The sequence below is a fragment of the Narcine bancroftii genome, chromosome 4, assembly GCF_036971445.1.
Source record: "Narcine bancroftii isolate sNarBan1 chromosome 4, sNarBan1.hap1, whole genome shotgun sequence".
NCBI classification, from domain to species: Eukaryota; Metazoa; Chordata; class Chondrichthyes; order Torpediniformes; family Narcinidae; genus Narcine; species Narcine bancroftii.
Genome location: NC_091472.1, coordinates 125,555,539 through 125,569,360, shown reverse-complemented (window position 1 = coordinate 125,569,360; position 13,822 = coordinate 125,555,539). Strand labels below are relative to the sequence as shown.

Sequence of the window (13,822 nt, the reverse complement as noted above, 5' to 3'; positions counted from 1 at the left end):
ATGGTCCTCCATTCTGGAGACGTGACCCATCCAGCGCAGCTGGATCTTCAGCAGCGTGGACTCGATGCTGTCGACCTCTGCCATCTCGAGTACTTCGACGTTAGGGATGAAAGCGCTCCAATGGATGTTGAGGATGGAGCGGAGACAACGCTGGTGGAAGCGTTCTAGGAGCCGTAGGTGATAACTATCTTATAATATCACTATATATATAAAAAAAATTAAAATAGTGCACAAAAAGTGCATATATATTGGAGCTTCCAGAAAAATGTTCGTCCTGTGTAATTTTGTGTGCTTTGCTCCAGAAAATACTGATGCAAAGAAAGCTTCTAAAATTTTCATGTCTAGACATAAAATATTGCTCAAGAAATTTGCAGCTGTGCCTGGTTCTTTCTTGACTTTAGTTTTTTTCATGCATACATTTCCCAACAGAGGGAAATTATTAATAAACACTGGCAATTGTTGCCAAATAAAAACTGCTGGAGAACTCTGCAAGTGGCGCAACATCAGTGGGAGATAAATACTGGTCAGCATTTTGAGATAAAACCATTCATCTGGTTCTTCCAACAGATTGTTTATTGTTTCAGGTTCCAGCATCTGCAGTCTTTTGTGTGTCTCGAGCATTTGTTTTAATATGTCTGTTCCATTTGCCCACTTGTGTTATTTGAAACACCTTTTAATTACTGCATATTACGTAGAGCATTTCAGTACAGTACAAGCCCTTCATCCCGCGATGTTCTCCTGACTGATAGAAGCCTACTCAACAAACTAAACTTTCCCTACCTTATAACCATCACCTTCTATTTTTCATTCATCCATGTGCCTGTCTAAGAGTCTTTTAAATGTCCCTAGTGTACCAGCCTCCACAATCACCCCTGGCAATGCATTCCAAGCACCGTTACTCTCTGGTTTCAAGAAGAAAATGTACCTCTGACCTCTCACATAAACTTTCCTCCCCTCGCCTAGTACAGATGTCTTCTGGTTTTTGCTACTCTCACCCCAGGGGAAAAAAGAGCTTGATGTCCACCCTATCTATGCCTAGCAATAAAATTGTAGTCCTCTAAGTCACCTCTCATCTTTCTTCACTCCAAAGATAAAACCCCTATCTCTGTTAACCTTGCCTTTTAAGATGTGTTCTCCAATCCAGGCATCATCCTCCTAAATCTCCTCTGCACCCTCTTCACTGCCTTGGCTTACTACTTGTAGAATCACAGCAAAAAACATTTCTGCTATGTGTGGATTAATTATTCATTTCCCTTGCCAGGTGTCATATTGGAAGAGTTGCATTTCTTTCATTTTTTTTGGTGCTATTTGGTAAAATATTTCCTGTGTAATAAATTAACTTCAAAAAAATGTTCTTTGTAAATTAAAATAAATCTAATTCGTGTATTACACACAAAAAGGATGGAAGAAAGATTTTTGAAGTGTGTGATACCCTTCACAATCTCATCACTTTGTAAATGTATTACTTTCAAAGAAATACTGTTGGAGTGTAGTCAGTTATAATGGGATCGAGTGGTACTGTGATATAAAGCGCTTCTAGCACATCGCTAAAGAAACATAACATCAGTGATGTATTCATAATATCTGTCAAATAGACTGCAGATGAATAATTTATTTTCTCTCTCTTGCTACCTTAAGAGATTAAAGCAATTCATGAAAGAAAGCAGTCAATGAGTTTCATATACAAGTTTTAATTTGGTAATGGGAAAACCTTGATCTTTTGGTCAGTTTTGCTTCCATTTGCTGCTAAAACGTGTGTAAGCAATTATATTAAAGGTTTATAAAGAATACCTGTTCTTAAGTTATCCCGTAATGAAGAGTTTTTAAAACTTTGGTTAGAGAGGGTTAAAGTATTTGCACAATTAGGTTTGTTGAGGTGGTCTGCCAAATCTCATAATACAGATTCTTCAATTGCATTAAAGAAGTAGCACATCATCAATCTGACTGTTGCTCATTTGATACCAGGGATTGAATTACACAACTAACTAACAAAAAAAAAAATCTTTTCCTCAGGCCTACTTTTTAATGTCTGTAATTTTTATTTTCTCTCTGTTTCACCAGTTAATATGGCTTCAAACTGTCCTCTTTTTGGTGTTCTTTTTATTTCAGCAATTGCACTCTAGTGTACGGACAGGGAATTTGGAGACCTGCCTTCGACTGCTCTCTTTAGGAGCCCAAGCAAATTTCTTTCACCCTGTAAGTGTTTGGTATAACCATTATTGCTTACAATTTACTCCAGGCTAGCCCTTCAAACTCAGATGTAGCCTGACCTGCTGAGAATTCCCATCTTGTTTGTTTTATTATAGCATTGCTGAATTTCATATTCAATAATTCATTTAGTATTTGATGTTAGTATCATGGAAACATGTTATTTGTTACAATTCATCCAGCTTAACCCCATCCTCCTGTATTTGGTCCATAGCCCGCTATGCCTAAAAGCAATTTCAGTGTTCAATTGTTAAACTTGTTAAACAATGTCAATAACACAGCTTTAACCACTCTTGAGCAGTACGGTAACAGGCAACTCTGAGAGTGATATGGGAGAAAGTTTCCAGCAATCTAACACATCTACCTGTATACTCCTCATAATTTTAGATACCTGAATCATGTCCCCTCAAACATCACTGCTTCAATAATTTTGTTTTAAAATTTAGACATACATCACGGGAACAGGCCATTTTAGTCTACAAGTCTGTGCCGCCCAATTTACACCCCATTAACCTACATCCCCGATGAGGAGATGGTGGGAGGAAACCGGAGCCACTGGAGAAAACCCATGTAGACATGGGGAGAATGTACAAACTCCTTACAGCGCGGGATTCAAATCCAAGTCAGTCCCGATAGCTGATGCTGTGCTAACCGCTACGCCAACCATGTCACCCTAAGGAAGGTTTCAGCTTATCAACTGAACTGCTCCATCCCAGGCAATATCCTGTGACTCTCCTCTGCACCCTCTCCAGTACCATTATAATTATTTCCTGTACCTTGGTGATTGGAAATACATGCAATGTTCCAGCTGCGGCCTGACCAAGATTTTGTAAAGTTGAAGTATAACCTGTTGACGTCCGTTCAAAGCTTTAACTAATGAAGCCTTACTAACTGGTTACCACCTTCATAGATACTTGGACTTGTATTCTCATACAGGTTCAATACTCCCAAAGATCCTTGCATACCGTATGTATATCTCACCCTCAATAATATTTCCAAATTCCATCACCTCACATTTGTCTGTATTAAACTTTTTCAGCCCATTTCACCAAAACATCACTATCTCTGCCATCGAATATTACCTCCCACATAATCAACAACTCCACCAATCTTCATGTCATTTTCAAACCGTGAAGGTTTTCCAAATGGCATCCATCATACTGGGAAAAATAAAGCAAATTGCCAAGAATTAAAAGGCATTTTTTCATCATACTGTTGTCTTGCAATCTCAAATGCCCATTTCTAAAAGTACTATTCTTGAGTGATATTTTAAAGCCTTTATCTCAAGAGTTTCTGTGATATTTTCTCTTTTGAATGATCAAAGATGCTAGAATAAGATATTATTGGTCTAAGAAGTAAAAAGAGAGGAAGATTACCTTATTTCTAAAAAGTAAAGAACTTTTTATTGCCAGATGCTTTGGAGGTATGATAACTGCATGGTACTCTTGGAGCAATCCAGAGGTCATGAATTCAATTCCCAAAAGTAACATTATCAAATTTAATTGAGGTCCTAATTTGTAATCTGGTGTCAGGAAGGGAATTGGAAGCTGCCAAACCACCGCTTAACAAATAGACTGTTCCTCCCTTAACAAATACGATTAAAATGGTGTACCTGGCTCCTGATTTATCCACTAAAATGTGTGAATATGTTATCCCATTATGCACTCAATCTTCTTGTGCTTACTCAAAATCAGAAATTTGTCATGAATGTGTCATGAAATTCATTGTTTTGCTCCAGCATTACAGTGCAAATATTCCTGTAAAATTACATTTAAAAATAAATAAATAAATAAATAGATTGGTGCAAAATAAGAGAACCTGAGGTAGTGTCTGTGGTTAATTGTCCATTAAGAAGTTTGTTGCCAGAGGAAAAGCTGTCTGTGCTGCTGGATGCTTGTCTTTAGGTTCCTGTTCCGCTTTCCTGATCTAGAATGGTGAAGAGGACATGGCCTGGGTGTGAGGGTCCTTGAGGATAGAGGCTGCTTTCTTAAGACACCGTCACTTGTAGATATCCTTGATAAAGTAGAGACTGATACCCACGATGGCACTGGCTGAGTTCACAACTGTGTTTTCCTGTCCTGTGCATTGGCACCTCCAGACCAGACAGTGATGCGACTAGTCAGAATGCTCTGCACGGTACACATGTAGGAATTTGCAGGAGTCTTTGGTGACATACCAAATATCCTCAAACTCCTCACAAAATATTGCCACTGGAGAGCCTTTTTTTTTCCCATGATTGCATGAATTATGCAATGTAATTGCATCAATTGCATTGAGGCCCCAAGACAGATCCTTTCTAATGTTGATACCCAGGAATTTGAAGTGCCACCCTTTCTACTGCTGACTCCTCAATGAGGACTGGTTCATGTCTCCTAACTTCCCCTTCCTGGTGTCAACAATCAGCTCCTTGGTTTTACTAACATTGAGTGCAAGGTTGTTGTTGTGTCACCACTCAACTAGCTGATCTATCTCCTCCCTGTATGCTTCCTCATTGCCATTTGTGATTCTGTGATGTTATAGTCAAATTTGTAGAAGGCATTTGAATTGTGCCTAGCCACATAGCAAGTAGAGCAGTAGACTCAGCACGCATCCTTGAGGTGTGCCTGTGTTGATCGTCAGTAAGGAGGAGATATTGTTTCCAATTTGTACTGACTGTGGCCTTCCAATAAGGAAGTCAAGGATCCAGTTGTAGAAGGAGGCCAGAGGCCCAGGTTTGGAACTTGTTGACCAGCACTGAGGGCATGATGGTGTCGAAAGCTGAGCTGCAGTCAATGAAGAGTAGCCTGATGTACACTAGGTGATCCAGAGTTGAGTGGAAAGCCAGTGATATTGCATTTGCTGTGGAGTGATTGTGACAGTAGGCAAATTGCAGTGGTCCAGAGCTTTACTTGGATGCAAGTTAATTCTGAGTATGACGAACCTCTCAAAGCATTTTGTCACAGAAGATGTGAGTGCTACTGGGAAAAAGTCATTGAGGTAACTCACCATATTCCTCTTGGATGACCGATGCCCTTTTGAAGCAGGTAGGAACCTCTGACTGGAAATTGAAAATGTCTGTGAACACACTGGCTAGTTGGTACAGATTTTTAGAACTCTGCCAGGTACACAATCTGGGTCCTGATGCCTTGTGAGGGTTCACCCTCTGAAGGATGTTTTTATATTGGCCTCTATGACAGATATCACAGGATTGTCAGCTTCTGCAAGGATTCTCATTCTCAAAATGAGTATAAAAGGTGTTCAGCTTATCAGGTAGTGAAGCATCTCAGCCATTTGTGGTGTTCAGCTTCACCTTGTGGGATGTCAACTCAGGGTGTGCAATAAACATAGTTTTGCTAATATCACTCTTGGTATTGCTAGAAGGTTCTTTTTGTGGGATACTATACCTATTTTGTTGAATATAAAGAGTTATTTTAAACAGAAACTCCTTCAATGCTTTTAAAAATGCTTTTTACATTTTAGGAGAAAGGAAATACTCCTCTTCATGTAGCAAGCAAAGGAGGACAGATTCTACAGGCTGAGTTGCTGGCAGTGTATGGTGCTGATCCTGGTGCCCCCGATGCTAATGGCAAGACTCCTAGTGACAATGCAAGGTGAGTTAACTAAGGAGGCTTTTGAAGTACCTCTTTCTGTATGAAAACTACAAATCTCAATTTTAAGGTGCAATTAATTGGTTTCCAGGCTGTATCATTATGGAAATGTTGAAGGATATTTTGTACATCATTATCAATGTGACCTTTAATGAAATATTTGATTCGTAATCTGCTTTGTTGGCTTTGAAATGTTCTTTAATACAACTGTTACAGACTTATTTGTCTCTTAGCCATATATTTAATGGTGAAGTTATTCTTTTGAGTTGAAATACAAATGTTTTTAAATAAATTTTTGATTGTAGTTTTTCTTTTGAACTTAATAGTTTATATTTCATTATTCTGTAGCCTGATTATTTTCTGGAAAATCTAGTGTTATTTGAAGTCCTAATTGAAAAAAAATAGATGAGAGAGTAGGCATTGATTGGCGGGGGAGAAAGGAGGCGATACATCTAGTACAATATCCATACAATGCTTTCAATTTAAGAATTTAAATTTTAACAACAAACAGACTGTGTTTTCCCTGTCATCTGAACCTAATCTTTCACTAACCATCAGTATGTGTGGCAGTTGAGATCCATCATTTTTTTCTGCCACATTCAAAGAAGGGTCTCAAGAGAGCACTTGATGAAGATGGGAAACTAAATGAGAGATTTGTCTCCCTGATCACTGACCAAGTTGGTCTTTTTACAAATATTATCTTCAAAATTTATCCATGGGACTGATTTGTGACATTAAGCTCAAAAATAAAACTAAATGGTCAAAGTACAGCAATCTTTACTCATTAAGTAAACTAGTGCACCCAGTTTGCCTCCAAAAGTAAGTTAATGTCATTTGTGGTGTTGGTTATTCATGATGTACAAAAGGAGCTTGCTTCATACTTTTCAAAGTCTTTTCTCATTCTTTGATGCGATATATTCCTAGCAAAAGACCCAGTGGTATCTCAGAAGTAGGAGCAAATTTACTCCAGGATTCCTATAATATTCATTCTGAAGTGCAATGTTGCATGGTAAAAGTTTGACTGTGGATCAGTTTTGAAACCAATACAACTTTTAAATTAAAGTTTAATGAGTCTAGTTTTCTTTGGAGAAACACAAATTGCTGATGCCAGAATCTTGAGCAAACAGTGAGGAGCTGGAGGGACTCAGCAGATTAGGCAATATCCATGAGTAGAAATGGTCATTCAATGTTTTGGGTCAGGACCCTTTATTGAGATGGTCTTGATAAAGGGTTCTGACCTGAAACCTTGTTAGGTCTGCTTTGTTCATGAATGAGTGAGACAAACACCAGACTGAGTCGAAATCAGGGTTCTTTGTTCTTTATTACCGGATTGTAACACTTGCAACTAACCATGTTAGTCGGAGAATGCATTCTGCCGTTATCAGCAAAATGGTGATTTTTTATACCCTTGGATACGTGCTTAGAACATCATCATATCATTACTTGTCCAATGACTAAAACTGTTGCTATCCTTTCCCTGCTAGCTTCCTGCCTCTCAATCCATCAATGTCTCTCTTATCTTGTAAGTACAAGGATGCATTCACATCTTGTTACAGCCCTGTACAGGGTAACTCCTTACACATTCCCATCTCATGATGTTTTACCTTACAACCTTGACTGACCATTTCTACCCATGGTTGCTATCTCACTTGCTGAATTCATCCTGTAGATTGTTTGCTTAGTTTTCTGTGGAAGATGTGGAGAAATTATGTCAGTTTTGAGCAAGTTCAAATTATTATGAATATTTCTAATTCCTTTGCAATCTTTGACCTCCACCAAGAATACCACATTGCTACATTCTTTCAAAGAAAGTGACACTGCTGCAATGGCTACGGTGCTCCTGGTGTGGAGAAATAGCAGTACTCTGAAGGGTTCAGTCCCCCTGGTCCTCATGCCAGCAATTCCTTTTAGGCAATAAACAGCCTGCTGGAGGAGCTAATAGTGTTTTTAAACTAAAATCCTGCAACTACAGGTCTGTGCCCAAGATGGCGGTGCTGTGCTTGGCAATAGCCACGTGGGGTTGCAGACTCTGAGCAGCAGACCAGCACAGACACCAGAAACTGAGAGAATACCCCGTCTTGAGAAGGAGAAGCAGAGAAGACTACCCTACGATTAACACGGAAATGGACTAGCAAGGGGCTCAGTGGCTGAAGGACCCTACAGGTCAACGATCATAGCAATGGACCAGCAAGGAGCTCAGCAGCTGAGGGCCCACACAGGCTGCGGGTGACTTGCAGTCGGGGACCTGCATGGACTGCAGGCTGCTGGAGACTGGCTCATGGGAGCCAAGTATCATAACTGGGATTCAAGAAGGGCTCCTGAAGGGCCTCTTGCACTGAAGGCTTCACGATCGTGTCGGAGCTTTGGATCTGGAGCTCAGGCTGCAGATGAATTGAACAGGAATCCATGCAGCTGTAGAGGCTGTGGGCGCAATGGAGGTGAATCCGAGGATACTCTGTTACTCTAAGAGGACTCTTGTCTTTCTTCTCTTTCTCATACTATCAGGGTTGCCATGCAACACTAATGGCAATTCTTTGTCTTAGAGCAGGTAGGAGGCAGTTTGAGTAGTATTACATATTCTGTACGTGACAATAAAGGAATCTTGAATTTTTCAAACTTTTTTTTACATTCAAAATAAATGTATCCATGTTTCATGAACAATCTGGATTTTAGCAAGATACACTGTGAAGAGGATTAGAACAGTTAATTGGGAGCAATTTGAGTATTTTCTGTCCCATTTCTGTAAATTCTCTGAGGAGAAGATGATGAAGAATAGAGAGATTGGTGCATGTTGATTATTCCAGGGCATGATGGGATCCATCCTTGGGTTACTGAGAGAGGCAGGAGAATAGATTGCTGGAGCCATGACATGTTGCCTTCATGTGTTGAGGCACTGAAAATAAAATTTGGCAAGTTGCATTGTAGCTGTATTGGTTAGGTTAGATTTGGAGTATTTTGTGCATTTCTGCTTTCCTCATTACAAGAAGGATGTGGAGACTTTTGAGAGAGTGCAAAAGAAGGTCATCAGGATATTGCCTGAAATAGAGAGTATTTGTTGTAAAGGGACAAACTTTTTTTCCACTGGCACATCAGGAGCTGAAGGAAGTCTGAAATTATGAGAAGCATAAGTAGATTCGATAAATAACAAATACCAAATGGCATAGCTTTAAAGTGACAGGGGAATGTTTTCAAGAAAGATTTGCAATGCATTTTTTAGCATAGACAGTGGTGGGTGCTTGGAATTTACCACCCAGGGTGGTGGACATTTAATGAACAGGTGGGAATTATGGAAGAGAGATCATGTCCAGGCAGATGTGGTAAGTTTAAATTAGCATTGTGGTTAGCACAGACATTGTGGGCTGAAGTTCCTCTGCTGTGCAGTTATTTTTCTTGTGTATTTGAAGTTTGACGGTTTCGTCTCAAATCTTGAAAGTGAGCTGGGAAGTTAATTGCTCTGAAATACTTTTTGGTGCAAGTAACTGGTAAAAAGAGCCAAAGTGGAGGTGGTGAGTAAGCAAAAGTGGCTATGGGAATAAAAAAAATAGGAAATTGGGAATTAAAGTGAAGAGATTTGCTCTGGTGGATTCTGAGACAGATCCAGTGGGCCAGATGGCAGCCTCTTGTGCATTAATAAAAAAAAAACCTTTAAAATATTTCTTTTGATGACATTTATTATTCTGTGGAGTATAAAAAGGATTAATTTCTGATCATCTATTTACAAATTCATTCTGTATTTGCATTCCTGAGACACCATAGAAGCACATGGCAAATGGTTCACATGAGGTTTTTTGAAGGAGATGTACAGTTTAGAATAACATTCTCATTTGTGGGCTCCATTTAAAAAAAAAAAAAAATTCTTGTGTCATCATTGAACTTCTGGGGAAGCTATTTCTCCTTGATTACTATCTTAAAGCCTCTCAAATTTTTGAGCACCTGAAAATCTATATTTGAAAGTAAGTTTTTTTTTGTAAAAATGTGTTCCTGTAAGAATGACAATGGAGTGATTTGTTTAAGCACTTGCAAACAGTATATAATGTCTGTCATTTTACTCATTCATCCTTGTGAATTTTGAACTATGTACTTTATTAGCTTTTGCCTTGAGTTTAAAATGGCCATTTTAAAAAATTCCTCTATTCAGAGACCGACAAAATGTTGTCATTGTCTTACAGGCAAGCAGGCCATCATGAGCTCGCAGATCGTTTGGTAGAAATCCAGTATGAACTCACTGATAGACTAGCCTTCTTTCTCTGTGGTAGGAAACCAGGTAGGTATGAAAGTGCTCTGGAGAATCCAGATAGAATTGTTTACTAGTGCTGTTTCGAAAAGTGCAGTGGTAGCCAAAATCTTGCCCAAGGGCAGCTTGTTCCATGGATGTGGATACAAGCCTGCACCTGCATTTCCAGCAGTCCATACAACTTCCCATTATAATGCTGTTGAGTTTCCAAATGTAGGCCAAGTATATTCCCCACAGAAAGATGTACACAGATTAAAGAACTTGTTCTATTAAAAAATTCCATTCCTTTTCTATGGCACAAGAGCAAAGGGTGCAATTAGGGGCAGTGGTTCAATGCCACACGAAAATGTGGAAGGAAAAGACTAAAGATTATTTGGGGAACCAAACAAACATGCCGAGTACTTGGAAAGACTTTTGATGAAGGGAAGGAATGGGGTGTTGCAATTATAAGCTGAGCGAGAGGAAGAAGATGGTTGATCAGAAATTAAATTTCTGAATAACATTCCCTGAATTTGCCATTTAAGCAAATTAGTCAGTGTATGGACATCAACCTATGAGAATGTTGTTTCCTCCCACTCATTTTAGTGTTTTGTCTGTCTTCAGATGCTATTGATTTTTTTAACTTGTTTGCCCTATGTAAGATGTATGTGCTTGCATGCCACATGTAACAAATTTTAACTAGTGTGACCTTGTGATAATGAATTTGGAATTTTCATTGCTTTTTGAGAATAGTTTATCTGGTGCTTGCAAGTGTAGCAGATTTAAATAGTTAAGGGTCCTTTTTGTAAATTGGTTGCATATTGTGTCCAATTATACTTGTTGGATATTAGTGTCTGTTAAGCATATTATGTTGATTCCAAGTTCCCTTGAAACTGCACATTTTCAAAGGCCAATTCAATATTGCAGGTTGTCTCATGAAACTTGCATTTACAAGAGCCTCCAAATTAAAACCTTTGCAAATACATTGAATGCACCGTTCTGTTATTTCACATTTTGCTGTTTGTCATTCACTGCAAAGCATCATGTAATCCTTAGTGCTCTATCATGCAGCAGTAACTTTGAAAACTTGCATTTCACATAGTTCAATCTTTGAAATGCATATCATATACTGCAGGACAACTTCCCTTTTTCAGTGAGAATAGAGTATCTGCAACATATCACGGATTGTAATAAAGAATATGCACTTCGGGTCCTGTGAGGCAATTTTCTCATCCAAACTTCCTTTAAAATGTGTGACTGATTGATTTGTGCTGACATCTTCTAATTGGGTTACTTCTACACTATCTTGTCATGCCTGCTATGCTTTCATTTAAATCGTTCCTCAATTCAAATATCTTGTTTCATTGCAGATCACAAGAATGGGCAGCACTTCATAATTCCACAGATGGCTGATAGGTGAGCCAGAGGTGTTTATTGTGGCAAAGTAAGAATTGATGCTTGACTGTTATCTTGATTGTACTTCCATCAATCTCTATATTGAACTATTGGTTTGCAAGAATGTTGAAGTTCCGAAAGATCAAATGAGCCATCCACTGTTAGTCTTGTTAAGACTTGCATCCCCATTTGAAGCTTTGATAATTATATTACAAGTTATGCAACTGGGGGTACTTTGGAGAAATGCCTTGCAACAAGCAGTAAAGTAACATGAACAAAATATCTATTTTTAAATGGAAGTCATGTTTGTCTACATTTAGGCCTGATAGGCAATAGTTAAATCCCATGTGCTTTTTACATTTCCTCCAGTAAACTCAACTCTTCATTGCATATCTCCTCTCAAAATTGCTCCAACCATCTGTAAGTCATGGCTGTGTACGACAATTAAAAATGGAGTGCAACATTACAGTTTCTCATTTGTATCCCCAAGTACTGTACTTAACGGCATAAAAGACCCACTTTTTATTCCAAAAAATTTGCTCAAAAATATCCCCCAGGCCTTGTATGCGAAGTTGAAGTTGAGCTGGTCACCGGCTACTCGTCCAGCTTCAAGAAGCCCACTGAGGTTCTGCGGCCGTCCAGGAAGTGGACCCACAGCTTCACAGGCTACCTTCCCTTGGGTAGTCCATGCTTTCTGGAGCCGCCGTTGACACTCACTTTCTTCAGTGAGAGGGCCAAACACAGCGACCCCCGCCGGCAGCACAATGGCCATGTTTGTAGGGTACACTGATGGTGCAATTGATCACTTGCACTGAGGGGAGCACTGGACCTCTGTTATCAGGCTCCTTTTTCAATGAGTGTGGCCCCCTTCCCCCCCCCAAGCAAATTGAATGAGGCGTGGGGGCAGTGAGCAAGCGGCCTGTCAAGCCTGATGATTGAGGCCCAGTGCTCCTTTCAAAGCATGTTTGATTGTGTCCTGCGATGGTGGGCCCTGCCCGTTGCCCTGGTGACTGGCTTCTCTCCTTACCACCCTCGCACGCCCATGGGTCCTAATGCACTGTCTAATTGCTGTTTGCTTTGTTGGTGGGGGGAGGGGAAGTGGCTTAAGCCTTGGTGTGTGGCAGGCAGGAGGACGTGTTGCTGCTGTTGCTTGTGTGTGAGGAGGCCAGCGGCGGGCCACAAGCAAGCATGGATGCCAATCTGTCTCAGCCAACACGATGAAATCTCCAGTGAGCGATGCACCAACAAATTTGGTTTCGGTGTCTTGGCTATGCAAGGCTGGAGGTTTTCATCGAGGTGAGGGAAGGCGCACAACATGCTATCTCCAAGGGGCTTCGCAGAAGAAACCTGTTTGCCAACTGACTCGTAAATACACAAAAAAAATTCTTAATATTTCCAACTGAAATAGTGTGGTCTTGTATGCCGCCAAATATGGTACATGCATTGAACGGGATAATTTTTAAAAAATATCTATGGTTATGCTGCATTTGCACAATATTGAAACAGTGGAAATATAAATATTAGCACCATTAATATCTTAACGTGTAAAATCAATATGTATTTCCGCAGTATATTCGTTTTAAACAAAGGTGTGGGCTACAGTAGAATACAGTAAATAGTTGCTTTTACTCCCTAGAAGTATCATTGATTTGGTTATTTCATGGAATTAAATAAACCAGTTGCTGCCATCTGCTGGATCAATGAGTTCATACAGCATAATTGCAAAACTGGGAAAGAATCTGCCAATACTGTACTGTATAATTATTACCGGTATATACAGGTGATCCCCTTCTTACGACCGATGTGACTTGTGACCATCCATACATAGAATCAAAAAAAAATACTCTGCAAACTTTTAAAAATAAATCTAAAAATTACACGTCAGGTCCTGGGATGGTTATTTTAATGGACCAGGCCGGGAGGGCGAGAGGACTCTGCTGCTGCCGAATATGTTCATGTCTCGGGCACAAAGGTGGTAGCAGACTCTATGTTCGAGGTGAGGAAGGTGAGTGCAGGCCAGGTGCTGGTGGTGGTGGACAACGGGTCTTCCAGTGCCAAGCGGGCTGGGCTGTGGATTAAGTGCCACGGCTACAGTTTAAGTGTGTAAATTGTAATGGAAAATTGAAATAATTTGATATTTCTACTTGGAGATCATAGGTATCTTGGATTACATGACTTGAGTACAGGATCAAGAATATCTCTCCTATTTTGAATATAGTTTTGATCTCCTAATGAGGAGGAAATGTAGTGAAAATTTACTGGACTAATTCACAGAATGAGAATGCAGGAGTGGAAATGCCAATTGTGTTCGGTTAAACATGTATTCAAGTGTGTACAGAATGACATTGTATCGCAAGAAAACTTATAAAATTCTAACTGCACTAAATAGACAATACTGGAAGGATGTTCCGGATTACTG

At 39.6% G+C, this 13,822-nt stretch overlaps 1 protein-coding gene across 8 annotated transcripts in view; it reads left to right on the top strand.

Annotated features, from left to right (window-relative positions):
- git2a (G protein-coupled receptor kinase interacting ArfGAP 2a) overlaps positions 1-13,822 on the top strand; it is a 113,540-nt gene that overhangs the window by 35,856 nt on the left and 63,862 nt on the right. For all 8 annotated transcript variants that reach the window (XM_069932741.1, XM_069932742.1, XM_069932744.1 and 5 more), the window contains exons 5-8: positions 2,110-2,196; positions 5,668-5,798; positions 9,965-10,059; positions 11,379-11,424. In XM_069932741.1, the coding sequence (XP_069788842.1) occupies positions 2,110-2,196; positions 5,668-5,798; positions 9,965-10,059; positions 11,379-11,424 (359 nt within the window). The remainder of the gene's footprint in view (positions 1-2,109; positions 2,197-5,667; positions 5,799-9,964; positions 10,060-11,378; positions 11,425-13,822) is intronic.